The 22567-nt window shown below is 44.6% G+C and overlaps 1 protein-coding gene across 1 annotated transcript; it reads left to right on the forward strand.

Annotated features, from left to right (window-relative positions):
- The first annotated feature begins 2091 nt into the window (after window positions 1-2091).
- On the forward strand, window positions 2092-21027 carry LPAR3 (lysophosphatidic acid receptor 3). Its single transcript, XM_064720373.1, has 4 exons — window positions 2092-2151; window positions 7766-8223; window positions 10681-11438; window positions 17779-21027. Exons 3-4 carry the CDS (start codon window positions 10703-10705, stop codon window positions 18126-18128), a joined length of 1086 nt encoding a protein of 361 aa, XP_064576443.1. The 5' UTR covers window positions 2092-2151; window positions 7766-8223; window positions 10681-10702; the 3' UTR covers window positions 18129-21027.
- The last annotated feature ends 1540 nt before the right edge of the window (window positions 21028-22567 follow it).

Raw genomic sequence — 22567 nt, forward strand, 5'->3', positions numbered from 1 at the left:
TTTTCTCCTGGTGTTTTTTTGCAGAACTTGTTTGGGGCAATGTTAGTATTTTGGTGTGTGCTCTGGGGCCCTGGATAACCCAAGAACTCTTCTGCAGATTGCAGGAGGGTCAGCATCAACTGGCTGCCAAGGTCCCCCTGTCCCTTACAATGTGCAGTCTATTTGGTGATGTACAAGATGCTGATGTTTTCTGAATTTGCAGCTATTTTACTAGTTAGCTTTCTGGAGTGCCTCTTTCTAAATCAAACATTTTAAATCCATCATGTCTGAAAATGAGCTGCGTTTTCCTTACTGCTGTGCCCTCTGCCAGTACTGGCAGAAATCTTGGGTTAGAGACTGGAACCTAGCAGAAGCAGATGGTAAAGCAAGTGTGTGGGTAATTGGTGATGTAAAGCATGAACAATGTAACAGGTTCACCCCCTCCAGAGGCTGGTGCCTCTTCCCTGGAGCAGCTGAGGTGCCTCCATGCCCCTGACACCGAGCCATGGTGCAGGAGCCAGGGCTCCTCACTCAGCCTCCAGCTCCTTCTTGATGTGACCTGCCAAAACCACTGCTCACATAAATACTTGTTCATGAGAGAACCCCTCAGGGAATGAGGGAAAGCATTAGCAACAAAAGAAATGCAAAGAATACTTAATAATTCTTAACTGTTTTTAAGACTTGATTTCTGTAATGGAATCATAAGGCTTTCTTGTCCAGTATTGATTTTTTATTATTTGAATCATATGAAATGCTTGCTGCTTCTAGACTGCAGCTAGACTGCTGCTTCAGCCCTACCATATTAGAGCAGATCACTAATGTGCTGTAGAAACCACTTTTTATCTTCACCATCTGGTGTTCTGGTTTTTTCCCTTGTGAAAAAGAAGATAAGACACACTTGCTGGAGGCTATTACTGTCTCTCTGTTCCACAGAGGTGAAACTTAACAGGAAATCTGGCATATGTTGACTCTGAATTCTGCACATTAATACAGATTTGAACACAGTTGCTGGCTAATAGGTGGTCCCACTCCAGCTGCTGAGGAGGTAATGCACAATAATGGAAGCAGAACTGGAACATAAACTTTTGCAAAGTGCTCTGAAAAAGGGATGTTGCCTTTCATAGTCTTGTTCTTTGGGAATAGGAAGCTTTTGCTAATTGCTTATAGGACTTAACAAAAGGAGGATAGAAATGGATGAGGCAATGAGAAGCTTGATGAGACTTGGACAGGAAAGAAGAGAAGAGAATTTCCTAAGCCATCTTCAAGGTGAGCATTGAGGGGAACAGGGTCAATAAGATTTTGGGCTCTTATTCTGAGGTTTTTATTTTATTTTTTGTTTAAAACAGAAAAAAAAATTGACATGGAGCCTGTTTGGCATTTCATATATAATGTTCGTGTGCAAGGTTGTACCTAGGCTTTAACAACTAAGTTTCATGCTGTAATTGTGACCAGGATTTCTGAGAAATGGGACAGAGATCTGCTGAGATTTTGTTTAGTCAGTTCAGCTCTGAGCAGAGCCGTGCCGAGGTCTGCACTATTGGGCATATGCCTGCCCTCAGTGAGTGACTGAGGTGGGTAGCAGTGGGTCAGATCTTCTTGATCACAGCCTTCAGAAAAATGTCATTTTGTACTACCGTCTACTTTAGAGTTTGGCTTGTCTTTGCAAAGCTGTGTGTGCTCACTCTGGCCCCTTGGAGGTGGCATGAGCCGCTAAGTTTCTGTATCACACTGCTGGGTGTGAAATGGTTCTTGTTTGCTTTTTACACTGTTTTAAAGAACAGCTACGTGTGGTGCTCTACTGTCTGTACTGTCCGGATCTATTCGCAGAAGTTATTGCAGTTTTATCTGGGTTTTGCATTTGTTTCCTAATGTGTGAATGATGATGGACCTTCTGACGGGCTTTTCGGGCGGCACAGCCCTTTGGGCTTGTGCAGCTCGGAGGTCTCGCTAGTGTTCTCCAGCCGACCGTGCCGGGGGAGAGCCAAACCCTGGCCCCGGGGAGGGAACGAAGTCCTGGGCGAGCTCTGCCGTTCTCGGGCCGGGGGCAGGTGCGGGCGGGGCCGGACGGGTTAAGGCGGCGGGGCGGGCCGGGGAGCGGAGCGGAGCGGGGCGGGCGGGCCCGCGCTGGCGGCGGCGCTGGCGCGGCTCCGCTCGGACCGGGGCTGCCGCCGGGTGAGTGGGGCCGGGGTTACCGGTGAGTGAGTGGGACCGGGGCGGGCAGGCTCAGCCCCTGCCACCGACCGGACCGCGGGGCCGGGGCGGCGGCTCGGTGAGGGGGCAGCGGTGGGAAGGAGCGCCGTTACTGCGAGCTGGACGGGCTCCGCCAACAATGCGCCTTTGCTCCACGAGTCGGGCCGGCAAAACTTCTTCACTTCTGTAAAACTCTCTGCGGGGGTAGAGGAGCCCCGGGCCGTGCCGGGGAGCGGAGCGGGCAGAGCCCGGAGCCAGCCCGAGCCCGGCGGGGCTGTGCCCAGTGCCCGGAGCGCAGCCCGAGCCCGGCGGGGCAGTGCCCAGTGCCCGGAGCGCAGCCCGAGCCCGGCGGGCACAGCCGGGGTTGTCTCTCTGTCCCGGACAGACGCCGCGGTGTGCGCGGACATGGACACGCTCGTTTCGAAGCACACACGTGAGTTTCCAAGCATTCGAGACTCCGCTCGCACAGCCCTGGGTGCGGGGTCCTGCCCTGCTGGGGCGCGGGCAGCACGGACGGACTGGGGGCGCCGGGAAAGGTCTCGTGTTAAGCGGGTTTTTAATACGGTGTTATTCTATTCCATGCAATACACCGAAAAAATACACTGCGTTATTTTGCATACGTTCTTTCCTTTAAGGAAACAAACTCGGGGCCGGGGGGAGAGGAAGCAGTTTTGTACCCTTGCGTTTACAGAGATCATGTACTTGGGTCTGCTCTCTCTGTGATATGAGTTTAGAAAAAGACATTTCTTGTTGCAGACTGGTAAGCTGCATTGCTGTAGCTTTGTTCTTTAAGCTATTCTGTGTGTGGTTTCTTGCATATTCTTAAGGTCTTCAAAAAGTGCAGTAGAAAGCCTAGCTCAAATCCAGTTATACAGTGAAAAATCTGATTTCACTAAGCTTATCTCTATACTGAAAATTAAACTAAAAGCAAACAAATCAAACAGCCCCACAAACCAAATCTGCATAATCAGTAAAGAAGCAGCAGTTCTTACCACCATGGAGAGCTGAGAGATGTATTTAGCTCTTTTTTTCAGAATGCTAGGTAAAAGTTTCAGACAAGTTAGACTGGCTGTGTCCTTATCCTCCAGTGCTACACTGACCTTTTAGGAATGTCTTACAGCATAGGCTTTATGCTATCAGATAATGCAATAAAATCTCTGCACTATATGATTTGATGCTCTAGAGAATGTATTTATCTTGGGTGTTAAAGACTGACATACCTGAATTCTACTATTATGCCATTAGGCCAACTTCTCTGTCTTGAGCAAAAAGGTCTTGGAGTGTGCCATTTCTAACAGCTCCACATTTGTTTGTGAACCCAGGCTCTCAATCTCTCAAGAGATCAGATGCAGTCAGTGACTTGTTTTAACCAGCAGTGGTGTGATTTAGGTCCTCATCAGTATGTCCTGAAAATAAACAGTAAAATTGACTTGTTTGGGACTGTGCTGAAATTGTCTGTATCTGCATTCTGTAGGCTTTGTTAAGAAAGCTGATTTGTTGAATGGTAAAATGGAGCTTCTAGTGATCAGTGAGAGGACCTGGAAATTCTGCAAAAATGGGAAACTTACTTTAGAAGCAGAACAGGTATTTTCTTCTAGGCATGTTTCACAATGTATAGACTGTTTGAATGACTTTTAAATACTTTAAATGCTGTGTCTGTTTCCGCATTATAGGATGACCTGCCAGCTCCTTCCAGAACCACACTTAAAGGAGACTAAATGAAGGCTTTGCAGCAAAGTTTTTAGCTTGAACTCCATATATAGATCTAGTAAACCATAATTTCAGAAAGTCTTAAATTACCAAAGTCTGAAGTCTAAACTTGTGGTAACTAGCAAGTTACTTGCTATCTGTCCCTAACAAATTCCTGCAGTGTATCAGAGCTTTCAGACAATTTAGTGCATTAGAGCAGCTTTGAACTAAAGGGATTTCAGGAGCTGGAGCCTGAGCTTTGTAGTACCTAGGTGGAGGTGCCCCTGTATCCCTGTGTCACAGTTCTACTGTCAGTGACAGCCTGCAGCAGCTTGCAGAGGAACAGCACTGTCACTGACATGCACAGGGTGACTCTTGTGTGACAGTGATTTTAAAGCCTCTTACCAGATTTTGTGTACAGAGCACTGTGGTTCGTGGCTGGTGGTGCTACTTCCTCTCTCTGCAACTCTAAACATTTAGTCTTGAGAGTTTGGTAGGTTTAATACTTTTCTTGAGGCTCTCTATTCATACCATATTGCATTGGTATGCTATATGGTATCTTTTATGCAGGATGTATGGTAAATAAAAATCTTAAGTGTTTCCACCACAGATACTTAAGAGTTGCCAAAGAGTAATCTCCATTCCTTTTGCCCCACTCCCTTCCCAGTCCAAAAGATGACACCACAGAAATGGACCATTACTGGAAAGATCCAGAACAGTGGTGGAAATATGAGTGCTGCTGTACTTTCCATAAGTTAACATTATGTAAGTGAAACAGGCTTGGAGAGAAAATGGATGTGGCACTTTGCTCTCCTTAGTCTAAAAGGTATTGAAGACCAAGGTAGTGGGATAAAGCTGCTTGGGAGTGATTGATTTGAGTTCAGCAAGTTACCTGAACTTGGAGATACTACAGTTAAAGAAAAAAAAATACAGACAAACAAAACCACAAGTAGATTCCCTTACTAATAAGCAACTTCTCTGGCTGAAAAACTTATTCATTTGGCCTCATGGTTTTTTAGTCATAACTTTTTTTAATTTGTAAAGCTGCGTTTAAAAAATGTTTTTGAAAAATTACATTCTCAGGTCCTTGAAGTGTACTGTGTACCAGGCTGTTTCAAGTACAGGCAGTGCCTGTACAATTTCTGTAATAAACAAAATGTAAAACAGTTGCATTTCTGAGATAATTTGTCTCTGTAGGATCTGTTAAATGAATGTTGGCTTCAATAACGTCCTCTAGTAGTACCAGATGAAAAAAAAATCTTTAGTTTAGATATATTTGTATGAATAATTTTGTGTTATTTATGTGCTTCCTTTCAGTTTGTTTCTCTAAATTGATTTTGGTTATAATATCAATAAACTATTAAAGGCAATTAAAAGTGAGCCAGAGCACTTACCTTACAAAACTCTTCCTTACAGTTACATATTAACATTTTTGGCTTCTGCTATGTTCCACACCCTTTTCTGCACTGGTATTTCTTTCTAAGCTGAGGTAACCTGGATGGGTTTCTTGGGTTACTGTGCAATCATTGGGTTGTGTTTTCCTCCCTGGCCATACATGTAGCAGGGTGTGGAGGAGAACAAGGAACCAATTCCCATTGTGAGCTGGTGCTGCTCTGGCTGCCCAGCACCTGCCTTCCTCCCTGCCTGGGGAACGAGGTGAGCGAGGGCTTTTCAGTAGTGAGGAAAACAAAGGCACCAGGGGTGGTTTATCCAGCAGAAGAGGGCAGGACAGAGGGTGTCTGTGTCTGCCTGTGGCACAGGTGAGGGCAGGCAAACGTTGTGCTCTGAGGAGCCCTGGCTGCAAACCTCCAGACACTCCTTTTGTGCTGCTCTGCAAGAGCCATCTGCTGCTTGTAGGGTAGATTTAAACAGCTGAAGGAATGTGTGCAAGTAGGCAATTGCTGCTGATGTTTCTCTGCAGTGACAGTCTGAATGTGCAGAGAGTATTTCACAGTGTGCCACCTGTGCCTGTGATCAGGCATTGTGATAAACCCAGAGCAACTTTTGTGATAGGTTTCAAAATCTCTCAGAGATCTGTATTTAATGCCTGGTCTGTGCTGATGGCGAAGGGGAGCCAGGAGGCCCAGTGCTCGGGCAGGGCTGGCAGGCTGCCTGCTTGGCAGGCTGAGCGTGGGCACAGCTCTCTGCTCTGCCTTCTCACAGAGCTGCCCTCACAGGGCTGCGCTGCCTCTGGGATCTCTCCTGCTCCACTGTGGCTCCTCTGGCTGTTGAACTGCCCTGAAATTCTGCACAGAAATTCCTGCGCCAGCTCAGTGAGCCAGGCTGCAGTTCTGCCTGGGCGCACAGCCTCCCTCTCCCCTGGGATGGCTTTCTGCCCTGCTGAAGGGCTAAACCTCTTTTGTCCTCCTCGTAGGCTCAGTTTTGCTCTCAGGACCTTTCAGTCCATCGCCAAAGCTGGCTTGAATCCTCTCACTGTGGCTTTCTGTCTGCTCCCTCCCCCTTGCATTTATGCAGAAACAGGGCAGAAGCCATCAAAGTCCCCCAAACTGACGCCAGCCCTTCAATACAGTGGTAGCCAATGTATTGAAACATCTTGGTTTTTAATGGACAGGGAAGAAAACCATGGGAATGTGCCTTGAATTACATTATGGCTTGCAGGCTAAATTTTTTAATGACTTTATCATTAAAATACTATTTGTTTTTTTCCTTCAGAAATGTTTGCATTAATAATGAGGAGCTCAACTTAGAGCTGATTTACAGGCGAGATTTAATTTTTAATCAAAATTACTTAAAGCTAATTTTAATCACAGTTTCAATCAGCAAAATCCTTGACTTAAACAGCTGATATTAAATCTCATTATAAATATACAGATTTTCAGTGAATTTATTGAAGCAAACAAGATTCCAATTGAATAACAACCATTAAAGCATGCTAGCTTGCAACTAGCCAAACCTTTTGTCAAAAACATAATTTAGGTGTTGTTTTATTTCACTAACTCTTTATTCAGGTAGCTAGGGTAATATATTCCTACACAGTCATGCAAATTCTTGACTTTTATTTAAAGAACAGTGAAGAACATATCCTGACTTGGTAGGAGTTATACTGTCATAGAGGAATTTATAAGCAATGAAAATATATACATCTGTAATTAAGACAAATAATGCTCAAGATGTTATATATTGGGAAGAATTCTTGAAGTGTGCTTTAAGTTTGAAAACAGTTTAGCTAAAATGCCAAATCCTTTGAGATTTTTGGAACAGAGGATTTTTCCCACTCAAAAAAGAGAAAAAGCTTGAATGTTTACTCAAGAGCGGTATTGGAAAATGCAGTTCATAGTCCATCAGTTTGTGATCTTTGTGGCTACTATTGGTTGAAATGAGGTAATTAAATAAGTTGAAATGAGAGAAAGACTCTTTTAGACAAGAGTATGTTTTTGGCACTTGACAAGTTTTGATGTATTTGCCTGCAAGTAAAAGAGCAAGCTGTTAGCTCAATTCACCTGCAGAATATGCAGTATGTGATAACTGCTGGAGACCTGCATGAGGGGATAGGAAACACCAAGTGGTGTAGAACGGGTGAATAGAGATTATCTGCTGTCCTTTCTCATAAGAAAACCCAAGAACTCTCAAGCTTGGGAGAGCCAATTTCAAAGCAAAATAAGGCAATTCTTCTTTACGTGAGTAGCACAACAGGAGAGCTCTCTGCTGCAGACTCTGGATGACTTTCCAGCCTTTTTAAGTTTGGACTGACAAGTTTAGCTGTTTTTCTACTCACTTTGAACAGTATTTTGCCTGAATACTCAAATTCTTGTGTACTTAATAAACAGATCTGAAATATGTAATACTTAAGGATTATTTTAATAAAGGGTTATATTCAGGGGTTATTTTTTTCTTCTTAAGTTTAAACCTGCCCTGATTAAGGTAAACATCTCTGATCTGACTGCAGAAGAGAAGACCTGGGGAAGAAAGCCCTGCCAGGACGTGTCACATGCCAGGAACTATGGAATATCCCATCCCCGTGCCTGCTGAGGACTGGGGCAGGAGCACTGAGGATTCAGCTGCATAGCTCTGTCCCAGCTGTACCAGGCTCGTTCTGCTGGGAGGGCTGCAGATGAAGGTGTGAAGAAGACCTTGCACTGTCTGCAAGGCCCTGGTGTGTAAGTGCTTTTTGCACCCAGGCTGGTGCAAACAGCCACGTGCTGCATCTCCACTTCGAAAGGCTGGGATGTGAACTTGCTCCAGTTCAGCTTCTGCTTTGGTGCAGCTTCCATTTGGAAATCTCCAGGGTCTGCCCTGTGACTCTGAGACCTCAGCTGGATGCTTTTCTGCTCCTTCTCATCTCACCTCAATACCTCAAGACATCACTTTCAAAATCATTTGTCATTTGAGCTCTGCTGTGTGACAGTAAGTGTTTGTAGTGTAATTATTTCAGTGGAGAATTATGGATGTGTGAATGGGTTTTTTTCTTTGGTTACTACTTCAAATAAGGATGGGACCTCATTAAGCTGAAGTATTTAGAATAAATTCATAGCTGATATTTTGGATTTCTTTAAGCTTTTAAACAGATGAGATGCAAAAAGCATCTGTAGATTTCTTTATTCTCCTGTCACTGCAAGCAAAGGATTCATCTGTTGAGATGATTACACAGTAGGATACAACATGTTCAGAAAACCTTCCCTGTAATTTTCACAGTTTTGGCTTTTTGGGATTTTTTTTTTCCTTTTCCCTGCCATTCTTGCCCAAAATGCTGCTTCTATTTGCAGGCATTTGGGCTGCTCTGTAAAAGCTTAATGTCAAGCTCAGTAAGTCCTTTGGTGCCTTGATGTGTTAGAGCAGAGGCTTCTCTGCTGGCAGGGTTCCCAGCACTGGGCTACTCCAGTAGCTGCTGTCTGCAGCTCCTCAGGGACTTGTGGTCCCTTACAGAGTGGATTTGATTTTTGAGTAGCTCCTAGGTGAGAATGGGAAATGTGCTGACTGCCCAACTCCCCCTTGTTCCCTGAACAGGGAGCAGTGGGCGTTGAATTCCTGTTGACTCATTGCAGTGGATCTGCATTGCTGAGGCTTTTTTATTTTTAGATGGATGCTCTGTAATATTTCAGCACAAGGGATGATTTACTTGTTTCCTTCCACTTCATGTCCTTAAGTAGCTGTTCTTAGTTCTGACTATGTGTTTAAATTTGATGCTTTAAGTAATAGTCTTTTGTAAAAAGAAAGTTTTTTACAAAAGTGGCTGGCCAGGTTCTTGAGGGTAATAAAATGGACAGCAATGTCAAGTGGCCTGCTTTCATGTTGACTACTATGTGAGAATTAAGAAAAATCAAGGAAAAAAGACTAAGGAGCTAGTTCAGAAAAATGGAATATTAAAAAAAGATAAATTTCCTGAAAATATTCATTATGGAATGGTGTAATTTGATTTAATATTACTGTAAATATTGCATGAAATAACACAGGTAGCATAACGTAAATGACAAATGATGGACCATTTTAGTTCAAAGCTTGGCAGGAGCCTTTAATATAGCAGCGGTGCATTAACCAGCCTGCTGGGGATTGTTTAATTTTCTACCCAGTCCCTGGGGAGATGAGATTTAACTGTAAAATAACCACAGGGTAATAATAGGCTAAGTGAACCTGATGTTTATCTGTTAACAATTTTAGCTGCAGAGGTAGCAGGCCTATGCTTTTAAATTCTTTCTGCCTGTAACCACCTCTTCTAGGTTTTTTGTTGGTGCCACTCTGTATAATAGCTAGCATTTTGTGCCATGGCTGTGTTCCTGGGTTTTGCTAAAACTATACAATATCTCTTGTTAAAATCCTTCCTCAGATACTGACAGTGAATGTGAGGGATGGTGATGGTTGGACACAAACTCTCTCTTCTGAGCCATGAGTGATTGCTGTCAGATGTCCGGTATGAATTAGTGCAGGTTCAGTTTGGTTCATAAAAAAGGCAGGGAAGTTGCCAAAGCAGCTGACATTGACCTCATCAGAGCAGCACAAGTGTGATGTAAGCTGGAACATGGACTCCCTCTCCATCATCAGGTTTAATAGCCCTGTGTCCAAAATAGTGCTGAGTGGGTATGAGAAATAAACCCCAGCACTACTGCTGCTCCTGGGTGTTGCTTTAACCTGTAGGGAACTGGGTTTTGGTTTTAAAGATAACTGGGCTGTGTGGTGCTTGAGAGCCCAGTAAAATAATTCCTGGCTTTAGACTAGTCAAAGATCTAGAAAATATTTTTCTCTTTTCAGCACATTTACTGAAGTTCTCTAGTAGCAAATAACAGATATGCACTCAGAATATATAAGCCTGTAGTATCTTATATACATACCTTTTTACATTTATTAATATGTGATTGAAAAAACAAGAATTTATTTTTCTGCAATGGGTCTTTTATTACTTAGTCAGTAGAGTGGAAGGGTTATGATTTATGCTTCCCTATCCCAACTGGCTGTACTGAGAAATGGAAATAATGATGGGGCTGTGGCTCAAACATGGGATTTCACAGCAAAAATGGCTTGGCTGTTGCTCAGATTTTCTCCATGACCTCCAGAAAGTAATTTTTTTAACTCCTACTTTGTTGTTTGTACAGTACGACTGCTTGTGCATAAGAACTGTGCTGGAATTTTTTAAGTAGGAAAATCTTTTTAAACTCCTTAGTCAGCCAAGCATCATGCACTGTGGTCCTCCAGAGTATCTTCTGTATCCACCCTGTACAGCTTGAATTTTTACTTCAGGTGTCCTGTGCCAAGGACCCTCTCGTGTCCCTGTCACAGCCCCTTGTCCCCAAAAAGGAAGGTATGGTGGTTGAAGCAAGGACTATTAGCTGATTGTTAATCTTCCCCCTTTTTCCCTCCCACCCTCCCTAGGATGCAGGGCCTTTAATCCAGGATGAACGAATGCTACTATGACAAGCGCATGGACTTTTTCTACAACAGGACAAAGGCGGACACGGCGGATGAGTGGACAGGGCCGCAGCTCATCGGTGTTCTGTGCTTTGGCACCTTCTTCTGCCTCTTCATTTTTATCTCCAATTCCTTGGTCATAGCAGCTGTGGTGAAGAACAAGAGGTTTCACTTTCCCTTTTACTATCTTCTGGCCAACCTAGCAGCTGCAGACTTTTTTGCTGGAATCGCCTACGTGTTCTTGATGTTCAACACGGGCCCGGTGTCGAAGACGCTGACGGTGAACCGCTGGTTCCTGCGCCAGGGTCTGCTGGACACCAGCCTGACGGCGTCCCTGGTGAACCTGCTGGTCATCGCCGTGGAGCGCCACATGTCCATCATGCGCATGAAGATCCACAGCAACCTCACCAAGAAGAGAGTCACCTTCCTCATCATATCCATCTGGGCCATTGCCATTTTCATGGGCGCCGTTCCGACCCTGGGCTGGAACTGCCTCTGTGACATTACTGTCTGCTCGTCCCTGGCACCCATTTACAGCAGAAGCTACCTGGTGTTCTGGAGTGTCTTAAACCTGGTTGTCTTCTTCATTATGGTGGTGGTTTACATAAGAATCTACATGTATGTCCAGAGGAAAACCAACGTCTTGTCCTCACACACCAGCGGGTCCATCAGCCGGAGGAGAACCCCAGTGAAGCTGATGAAGACTGTCATGACTGTCTTAGGTAAGAGACCACAAACCATGCTGGGCAAGGCTGGCAGCGCCAGTGAATTGCTCTGTGTTGGTTTGGTTTAGTTTTTATTTGAAACAAACCAACAAAAACTCCACAAAAATTGCTCAGCCCTCCTAACACAAAGAAACCTCACTGAAATTTTAAGTGCTGGAGGCATTTAGGCTTCTGTTTACTTTAGATACTTGTAGAGCTGTTGCACTACAGAAACTTGAGACAGAGGACTCAAAACACAAATTTTGAAGGTAAAGGTTTTTGGCTGATTTTTTTTTCTTTTTTTGAGCGGGAAGATACAAAATCTCTATAGTGAGAGGCATGTGAAGGTTTATAATTACTTAGTAGAACATTTTCAAAGTAATATTTTTTAGTATTTGCAGAAGGCCATGAGAGCTAATGTTGGATGTTGATAGTTTTCTTTGCACATCTTCCTCTTGGCTGTTTCCTGGGCGGAGAAACTTCTTCACCCTGGAAATGCACCTTCCCTGGGGAAAGGAGAGAATGGCTGGTGGGTCTGTGACTTTGACAGAGGTCTGCTTTTTAAGGGAAGGATTCACCTTCATTCTGTGGATATTGCATGGTGCAAAGTACTTTTAGATAATGATGGTACAGTCTAGCCTTACATCTCTAAATCATAGCATGAGATTTGCCCTGGGTTCTAGCCTAAAGGCACTGTTGATACTTGAGCAGCTCAGACCACTTCATCAGGGAATTGTGATGTAGTGCACATTAAATTAGAGATGAAAGGATCAGGTGACCGATCCTTGGAACAAATACCAGCTGTAGCAGTCAATTTTCTCCAGAATTACTTGAATCTGAACAAGATGTGTCCTGGAAACCAAATATCATGTGAGCAGGGCTCCAGGTGGAGCTGGGGATATGCTGAGAGGTTTGTGAAGCTGGGCTCAGGTGGTGGTGGACTCTAACCCACAAATGTGGCTTTGCTGCTCTGACAGCTGTTCTGAGGTTGGATGAGCCAGTGCAGCAGAGCTGGAGCTTTTGGGAAAGGTGAGACACAGGTGTGTCATATTGCAGCTTGGTAGTATTAGAGAGCTCCGGGAGAAAAGTGTAATTTTTCATGGAGGTAGGACTTGCCAGGGTAAGAAGTTCAAGTTGAGGACACTTTATTTCCCTTGCAGTTTTTGGATGCTCTTTGAACCATTTGGTATCTGATTTTATTGGTTTATTTCTGAAATAATAGTGCTGTGCTGCTTAACAACTTTGTCTACCAAATCATCTCTTAAAGAGCTTCAGAGGCTGAAATCCATTAAACTTCACAGTGCTTGACCTTGTAAAAGAAAGTATGTACAAGGTTCTCACTTATTCTTCTGTGTCTTCTGGAGCTGGCTTGTTCACTGCCAAAGCCTTTTTCTACTAAATAATCCCCCAACTGTTCTTTTTGGAGAGTCAATTTGGTGTTTGTTCCTGTCTCTCTGCCCTTGACTTGCAGGAGCAAGATTTGATCTTTTGTCCCACCTAAGCTCCCATGCAGTGAAACCTAAACCATCCATCTGGAAGGAGAAAATCCCTGCAGGAAAACTCTGAATTGCTCCAAATATGATCCTGCCCTAATGCATAGGGATCAGCAGACTGTAGATAACTGCTGCATTGGACAGAGACAGAAAGCAGAACACTTTTAAAAAGCAGTTTTCTGAGCATTTCTGTTGAAGCAGGACTGCACCCTGCAGCCAGTGTGGGAGCTGGAGGGACAGGGGTGGTGGCTGCCATTCTCTCATCCCTCAAGGTCCTTCAGCCTGGGCAAGCCTTCAGTGTTCTCTGTGCTGCTGTGTGGAAATAAACCCCTTAAAATCTCATTTTGAACTTGGTATTTCTTTTCCTAGGGAGTGGGGCCTTAGGACTACGGGTTGATCAGAAGTTCAGCATTAGCTTCCTCTATCCAACAGCATATGGCTTTTCAGCCATGAAATTGAACTATAATTCAGGCAGAACATTTTATGTTATTGTGTGCTGGACTAGGCAAATTCAACATAGCCTGCGTGCTGCTTTAGAGATCCTAATTTTGTATATTTACTTTGTCAGTCAGAAACAAAACTGAAACAGAGCCTGCTTCCAAAGAAGTTAAATTAGTGCTGGTGTTGCTGGGTGTACAGTCTACTGCAAGCTCATGGTCAGAGGAAATGTATCTTGGCATGTTCCTTCATATCAGCTCTCCAAATTTTGACTCTGAGGGGCATTTTATAACCATTTATTTCCAAAAATGAGAACTTATTTTTTTGAACAGTTTGAAATGTGCTCTCCTGGCCAAGTCATTCAAGCACTGTGTGCAAAATGCATTAAAAACCAAATAGCTTGTTTTCTGGACTTTCCAATTACCAGGAATCACCAAATGTGATTCCTCCAAAATTCTGCTTATAACCACTGATGCAAGAGCCTGGAGCTATATGCAGCACATGGGTTTTGCCCAAAGCAGTTATTTTAAATGCTTTTTTCTGAAATATCTGAAAATGCTTTGGAGTACACACCTGACACCGTCTTAACTAAAAGCCCAATCCAACATGCTGTGCTGGATAATGCATAATAATCCCCAATACTCTTGTTGCCAAATGGCTCTATTGGTTTCATGGGAGATTCAGGACCAAACCCCTCTGCTGTGCTGCTGTGTGGAAGGAGGCTGTGTGTGCTGGGTACTGCTGCTCCCCACAGCTTCCTCCTGCTCCCTCCTTGGGAAGGCTGGGCTGTGCCTGGCTACCCTCCAGCCAAACATCCCTGTCCTCCCTGGGTGCTCCCCTCCTGTGGCCCTACAGCTGAGAGTCGGGGGAATTGAGATTTTGGTGTCATTTCATGGATTCCTGGTGACCACACTTGTGGTGGGTTTTTGCGCCATCCCTTAGGCTTGGAGCCAGGTCTCTGTCACCTGCATATTCCTGCCATGACCCCTGAAATAGTCCATCGTGGCATGGGAGTGAGGCTTTCCCCTTGGCATGCTGAACCACAGGGTGTTATCTCACTGAAACTGGAAGATGTGAAACCAGGAAAAAGGGGCTAAAACCCTCTTGGGCTGACCTTGTGGCACAATCCCAGCTCAGCCTGTGGCTGCAGCTCTGAAGAAGAGAGGCTGCAGGTGTGTGGATGTATGATTTTCAGGTGGTTGTGTATGTGGTAGCTCCTCTGAACCTGGCAGTGAGATTCCTGCTGAAATAGCAGCTTTGGAGGGGATGATTTTCAGTTTCAGTGAATTTATAGTTTAATTGGTAACTTGCTCTTTTAACTTGGTCACACATGTGGCATTGGCATCTGGAACCTACTGCACTTTTTTTTAAATCTCAGTTTTGGCATGCTCAGGGACAGCCTTGATGTGCAGGAGTTTATGAAATGATGCTGTTGAAGCATCAGTAGTGCTTCCAGATCCACAGGAATTAATTTTTAAACAGAGATGACGTAATCTACAAGAAATTCCATGGTTAAATCTAATGGAAAATCCTCAAACTAACCTTGAGGCATGGTGATCTCTCTCTTTGGTGAAGAGACTTGGAGTTGTTCTAATCTATGTGGCAGTCAGGCTGTATTTCATGTCACTTTTGTGAATTTTAATGAGTCCCAGAAGTTAAATTATTTTTAGAGTGTGTCACTTTGTCAGGGAGGGGAGCTCCTATGGGATAAATATTCTGCAAACAAGAAAATTGCTGAAGGGCTGAGACTAAGGTATATTTTTATGCTTAACCATGGCTCCCTCTGAAAGCTTGGTGGTAAAAATAACAAAATCTGAGCAAGGCTGCGAGTCTGAGACATGCCTCACTTTCATCTCTAAGTGGTGCTAAGAGCAAAATGTGTTTTTGATGGAGTCAAAGGAACCCCAAGAAAGCATTATCCAGTAACTTGGACACTGCATTGCCCTGTCGTTGTTTTTGGTTGTGGGAAATGTGTGGAGACATGCCTGAAGGTGTCTTTTATCTTCTCTTACTTTTGAAACCTTTTAGGGTTTACTTGTATAGATAGACAGGAATACATCCTATGAGTTTGTGACCACTCCTGCCTGCAGTTTTGGGTTTTGTTTAAAGGAGAGATTTCTGTGTCTTTTGTTAAATGTGCCTTTTGGGGTCTCTTTCCTCTCCTGCTAGCTTCCATACAAGCGTGGTTGCACCTTGCACTCTTTATGGTACAATGGTCAAAATGCTTTCAGTGTCTGTTCTAAGGAAGGTTTGTTACCATCTCAGTTTCTGCATGGAGCTGGTGGATTGGCAGCTTTGCCAGTGGCCCTTGTTAGTGAAACTTCTGTGTCTGAACACTTGCTGAGAGACTTAACCAGGCACAGTATTGTCTGGGGGCTGGGTTACAGCACTTGTTAAAGCTGATGGGATTTGCTGGTGAACCCCAGGACAGCCATTCTGTGCAGTGTTTTGTCCATTGTAGATGATAAGAGAGAGCTGCTCTCAACTGCTTACTCAGCATGCAGGAGCCAAACCAGTGTGTAGCACAGAGACTGACCAGGGAAAACAAGTGTTGTGGTAGCAGCAGGCAGCTCCCAATGCCAGTGGGCAATGGAGGAATGTTACTGATGTTAACCAGTATCTCAAAACTAACACCACGAAATTAGCACTTAGCATCACAAAAATCTTGGTACAGCAGAGGAGAAAATTCAGTTTCTGAAGAAAGTGGTCTCCTGCCTTTCTCTTCAGTATTGCCTAGAACAGAGTAAATCAGCTGAATTTTGTCTGCAGTCTAGGAGCAAAAGGTTGCAGCAAGATCCACAATACCTTGTCCTGATACATTTTTCAGCAACCCTAGTGCTTGCTAAATCCACAAATCCCCTTAGCATACCACTATGGCCTGCCTGTCACATGGGCATTGCCCACCCCAGTCCTCAATGGGGAGCAGTCTCAGTGCTGCTGACCCCAGCCCGTGTGAGCAGCACTGCTGGTGGGTGCCTGGCTGCTCCTGGGCACTGCCAGGCTCCCTCCCTCTGCTGCCTTCCACAGCTTGGAGATGGGAATATCCAGCTTTGAAAAGATGAGGTGGACTTGCTTCTTCTACCAAAATTGCTGAACAGATATCCACATTTCCAGAGAGCTTTTAGGCATGTAGATGCTATTTGTTGATTTTTTTTTTTTTTTTGTTTTCTAAGCTCCAAAATGGGGAAACTCTGCTGTGATGAGTGGTTGGAATTTCCTTGGTACATTGTTCAAACTGTGACTGCTGGGCAGAGTTGTAATTTTCTATTTCTGAATGTCAGACAGCAATTGTGGCTTGTGCTAAGTTAGTATTATCATGCATATGGCTACTCCTTCCCTGGGCTCTGGGCAAGGGATCACGGGGTGCAGTGCAGGGGGAGACCAAGGGGCAGATGGGGCAGGGCAGGGCTCCTCTCCAGCTGGTGCCTGAGGCTGCATTTGCTAGCAATGTTACCCCTGCTCACCCTCATCTATGGTGTGGGTGTGCAGGAACACGGGAAGGTGCAAATGCAATATTGAACTGCCTTCTAAGCTGTGGTTTTAATGCTTTCTTTGTGCTGTGTTCAGTCTAATATCTACCTCATTCTCCCTTTAATTTTTTTTTTGCCTCTCACAGAGTTTTCTCTTCCTCCACCACTAAGCACTTACTTCCTCATACTTTTTCTGTTTTGCTTTTGTTTTTTTTTTCCCCACACCTTCATTTCCCTTCACTTCACCTTCACCAATTCATCTATTTGTTCCTCCTCTCTTTTCCTGTGTAGCTAATTTTTTTCCTGCAGCTGAATTACTGTGCCTGAGCATGCAGAGCCTGGGAGGGAGCAGTGCAGGAGGTGGGCTCAGCTCTGACAGGGGAGCCCACGGTGCTGGTGTATTGTAGGGAGAGGCACATCCTACACTAGCTGTGGGTTTCCCTGCCAGGACATGTGGAAATTATGTGACACCTGTCTTATTAATTGGCACTGCAGAGTCAGCTGTGGGGTGGCTTGTCTCTTTAGATCATATTATGGCAGTGGTGGAAGTGAACCACTTGATATCTTCTCCTCCAGTACATGAAAGAAATGAACAGAGGAAATGTGCCTGTTCCCTGCTTTTAAATGCTCCAGAGCTCTTGTTTATTTATCAGCTTGGATAAATCATTGCTGTGATGACCTTCTCCCATGTGTGTTTGAGTTGATGCTGTCAGCAGCTCAGATTCTTGCTCCATGCAGTCCTCTGAGAGCTGCCCTGCCTCCTGCTCAGGGCTTGGCAGAGAAGCTGTAGCAGACATAATCTTGCTACTGTCATTAGAATTTTGTCCTCTCCTGCTTTTCTCACTTTTGTGTAGAATTTTGACAAAATCAATAATCTTGTAAGATATTAAACACTCCAAAACCCTAGAAGTTTGAAGTCAGATTTGGTTTTCTTTTTATTGTCTCCTATATTTCTAGGTGCCTTTGTTGTCTGCTGGACCCCTGGCCTGGTCGTCTTGTTGCTTGATGGGCTGAACTGTACTGACTGTGGGATTCAGCATGTTAAAAGGTGGTTTCTTCTCCTGGCCCTGTTGAACTCCGTCATGAATCCAATTATTTATTCATACAAAGATGATGAGATGTGGGCTACCATGAAAAGGATGATTTGCTGCTCCTCTGAGGACAGGAGCCAGGACAGACGCTCATCCCGGATCCCCTCGACAGTTCTCTGCAGGAGCACGGATATCTCGGGCCACTACATTGAAGATGGCATTATTCAAGGGACAATTTGTGGAAAAGGAGATCTTGGTGACAAAGGAAACTCCTGAGCTATGCAAGGGACTGACTTGGCTGGAAAAGGAGAGGGGGAAGGGAGAGGTTTTGTAAGAGGAGATCGACTGGCAAAGCTAGTAAACAATATATCCACTTTGTTCCAGAGCCTCAACTCCAGTGTTAACAAAAGTTCTTATAAATAATTGCCTGATGGAAAAACACTTTGTAATGAAGAAAACTTTCTGTACTGCCATCCTTTTTGTCTTTCAAGTACATGAAATTGTTTTTTCATGTGAATGGAATAAATACCTCTCAGAGACTTCTTGTGCATGGAAACAAAGTGTAAGCAATGTAAGGAGACCTTCCTTAAGCTCCTACAGAGAGAAGAAATTTGCCTGACTGTGCAGGTTTGGCATTCATTGAGTATTTGTGCTTTGAGTAGTTTCTGTGCATCTTGAGGAGGATTGCCGGCTTGGTTGGACAGAATTGTGACCTGTTTTCTTGGTTTGTGAATTTCATGAAAATGTTCATGCTTACCTCTTCTCTTCCTCCTCCTTATCTTGCTTTCAAAATAGGTAGTTTGATAGTTTATTAAAGCTATGCCAGAAACCTGGCTGTGATGGGAGAGCCAGAGCAGGCGTCAGTGGGTGTGAGTGTCTGACCATGGGCTGCCAGGACCTGAGAGTACAGAAAGCACAAAAGCCATTATTCCTTCACAGAGGGGTGAGTGCTGCAGGCAAAGACAGTGCACTCTGCTGCTGTTGTGCAGGCAGGCATGGAGGGTGGATTGACAGAAACGCAGCGAGGCTGTGCTCATTGTGCTCATTTTTTACTTCCCTAGACAACATCAAATGGGTGTGCTTGCTCCTCTTTACCTGCTGTGCCACTGAGAGAAATGAGATCCAAAGCTCTGGTTTACAAGGGAACTTTGAAGGGAAGTTTAAATACAATCAAGCTATTTAAAATAGAAATTAATTTACAGGCAAAAAAAAGCCTGAAATCAATTTAAGCCCCTACCATAGTACAGTATGCATTTATTGTCGGGCCTTGTCTGGACCACATTTAACCTCTGGTTTGCAAACAGATCTTACTGGAACAGGTACTTGAGGAAGGGGCCACGAAGCAGTGAGCCATGGAGGGCTTTCAGCATTGTAACTGACCAAATCTAGTGCTGATGCAGCCACAGCCCAAACAGCTGGAGTTTGGCTCATGGACTATGCTGTAACAGAGGATCCAGCAATACAGAGCTCTATGATAAACTTCTATTTAAACTGGATTGTAATTTCTCAGCACTCTGAAAGGCTGGTTCATGCTGCCTGGTTTCAACAGCAGTAAACTTCCTGTTGCCATTTTAACTTCAAGAGGAGTTTCCTGTGTTGTCTCCTAGGGAAAGTCTGATCCCTAGTATCAAAGCAGGTTACCACAACCAGAGGTCACTTTGAAAAGTTTTGGAAGTTTTGGCCACTTGGAATTATCAGAGAACAACACGAAGAGCCAACACCAAGGACATACTTTATGAAGCTGGAAGATAAAGTTCAGCTGTGGTTGGGACAAATCCTTCCTTTGGTGCCATTTGCATATGGATATCTGGACTGTATTGGTCAAAACAGAGCCAGCCCTTGGCTCAAAGGCTGAGCAGGAGATTTGCAGAATGCACTGGGGGACCTCACAGCAACCCTGAGCATATCCTGCAAGCACAGTAAGGCCCTGTTCAGAGAGCTCTCCCATAGCATGCTCATCCCATCCCATCTGGTAGGGATGTGCCCAGTATTCAAGGTAGATGCTGTATTTGAGCAACGCTAAAAATGTTTACACATTTTTTGCTATTATAATGCAATTTTTTGTGCAAATACTACTTCACTGCTCTGGTGTTCTGAAAAGCATGTAAAGTGGTGCTTTTAGAGGCGGTGGTGTGGTGGGCTGAGCCTGGCTGGAGACCAGGTGCCTACCAAAGCTGCTCCATCACTCCTCTCCTCAGCTGGACAGGGGAGAGAAAATAAAACAAAAGGCTCAAGATAAGGACAGGGAGAGATTGATCATCAATTATAGACTTGACTTGGAGAAAAATTAAGTTATTACCAATCACATGAGGGTAGGATAATGGGAAATAAACCCAGATCTTAATACTTTCCTCCCATCCTCTGTTTTTCTTGGGCTTAGCTTTACTCCTGATTTTCTCTATCTCCATTTCACAGTGGTGCAGGGGGACAGGGAATGGGTTGGTTCATCAGTTGTTGCCACTCCTTCCTCCTCATGGTGAGGTTTCCTCAAACTCTTCCCCTCTCCTTTATGGGGTCCCTCCCACAGCAGACAGTTCTCCTCAAATTTCTCCAAGAGGATGGGTCCCCCCTGGAGTCACTAGCCAGAAAACCTGCTCCAGCATGGCCTTTCCACATGCTCACAGCCTCCTTTGGGCATTCCCTTCTCCTGCATGAGATCCTCCACAGGCTGCAGGTAGAGCTTTGCTCACCATGGGCCTCCATGGGCTGCAGGAGAAGCTCAGCTCTTGTGCCTGGGGCCCCTCCTGCCCACCTTGGTGTTGGCACAGTTGTTTCTCTCACAAATTCTCACTCTCCACTTCAGCTGCAGTTGCACAGGTTTTTTCCATCCATCTTATTAAGTTATCCCAGATCTGCTGCCACTGTTGCTGATGGACTCAGCTTTGGACAGGGGTGGGTCTGTCTTGGAGCCAGCTGGCATTGGCTCTGGCAGACACAGGGAATTTCTGGTGTCCTCTCACCAAAGCCACCCCTGTTTCCCTCCCCATGCCTCTAGGGAAACCTTGCCCTGCAAAGCCAGCCCAGGTGGCCTTGCCAAGGCACCCCTGTCCCTACACCTCTACAGCTACTGCAGTGCACGGTTGGTCTGAGCTAGGCTGAGGCTCTGTATGCAAACCTAATAGAAAATAAAATGGTACTTCAAAATGCAAGTCTTGTTTTGCCTCCTGTTTGAATGGTGATGGAGCAACGATGGGGAAATGTTGTTTCATGTTACTGTGGGTCCAGGTAGGGGTGGGGGTTGTTTTAATAAAATTTTCCTATTTACTAGCAGTACTGGCCAGTGTATTGCTTGATTGAATCAGGCCCTGAAGAGAGCTTGGATGAAGATCTTGAGCGTCTGCAGCAGAGGAAACAACATCCTAAATCCCAAGCTCTGCAGGAGCGACCTAATGGTAAGCAGGAAAAGGTGACTTCTGCGAAGGTAAAGGAACTTAGGTTTTTTTTACAGCACTTCATCCAGTGGACTCCTCATCTGGGTTAAGGTCTGAGAGGTGTTAGCAATCATTCAGCTGCAAGTAAGTAGGAGGGTTTGAGGTCTCTTATCCTTTCTGTTGTCTAATTAAGGAGAAAAATAAAGAAGAAAAAACCCCAAAAGCCTGCAAATGGGTGCTTGGAGAATGGTATTTGCAGTGACATGCCCTTTGTTGCTGCAGAATGCTTTCCTTGGAGCTGCTACATTCATGGTCTACTGCAATGTGACATGAGTGGAAAAGGAAACTGATGTTGCATCAAACTTTCCTATGAACTGCTACAGCACAGGCTGTGTAATGTTTCCAGTATCAAACTGTCTAAACAACTACCTACTCACAGAGTAGGGAATTCCTTATTAACTCCATAAACATTTGTCAGAATAGTTTGTCTCAAGGAAACCATTAAAGCACTATTTACACTTGAGTAGGAAAAAAAATAATTAAAAGAACGTAGGGCGGTTGGTGAAGGCAAGTTCTGCAGGGTTCCTTTGTTCCCTTTTCCACTAATATCCCCAAATATCTGTGTCAGTTGACTTGGCATGTGCCTGCTCCTATTTGCATAAGCACATTCTGCTGGGGAGGGCTTTAGGGTGAACACTCACAGAAACCCCAGGGCATTGGTTCATGGGAGGCAGAGGAAGGAAAGGGAAGAGTTACCATTAGGTCAGATAGTTATGAGATTCTGCATGTTCCTGGTGGTGCCGGAGGTCTTTCTGCTTTTGAGAGCTGCTGTATTGCAGGAAGTAGCAAGCAGATCCTTCTAAGACAACATTTTCATAGCAATTATGGTTTGAAAACCTTTGTGATATTCTCCTCTTCTTTTCTCTCTCCAGCTGCTCCCAAACCAAAGTTGCTTTTCCACTTGATCATAGGGTCCAGGAAGAAACGCTCCATGGCTTTTCCCAGGCAAAGATGTATGGTCTGTCCTCTGTGATTTGCTCTCCCATAAAGCCTGTGTGGTCACAATCATTAGAGATGCTTTTCAGAGAACTGTTATTAAAAGCTGGGAACAATGAGGTTTTACTTTACACGAGAGATCTTTTGGATCTTTCTGGATAAGCAGCTAGGCTGATCCTTGTTTAATAGCTGTGTGCGTGGGAGAGAAGTTTCCCTGATATCTGTGCTGTCAGTCTGACCTAGGTGGTGTGGGTGATGAGTCCTCTGGGACAGCAGCCAGATTGCCAAAACTTGAGTGCCTCTAGAGCACGACCCTTCCACTGCTTTGGGGCTGCTCTGCCATGACTA

This window comes from Zonotrichia leucophrys, chromosome 8, assembly GCF_028769735.1.
Source record: "Zonotrichia leucophrys gambelii isolate GWCS_2022_RI chromosome 8, RI_Zleu_2.0, whole genome shotgun sequence".
Classification (NCBI taxonomy): Eukaryota; Metazoa; Chordata; class Aves; order Passeriformes; family Passerellidae; genus Zonotrichia; species Zonotrichia leucophrys.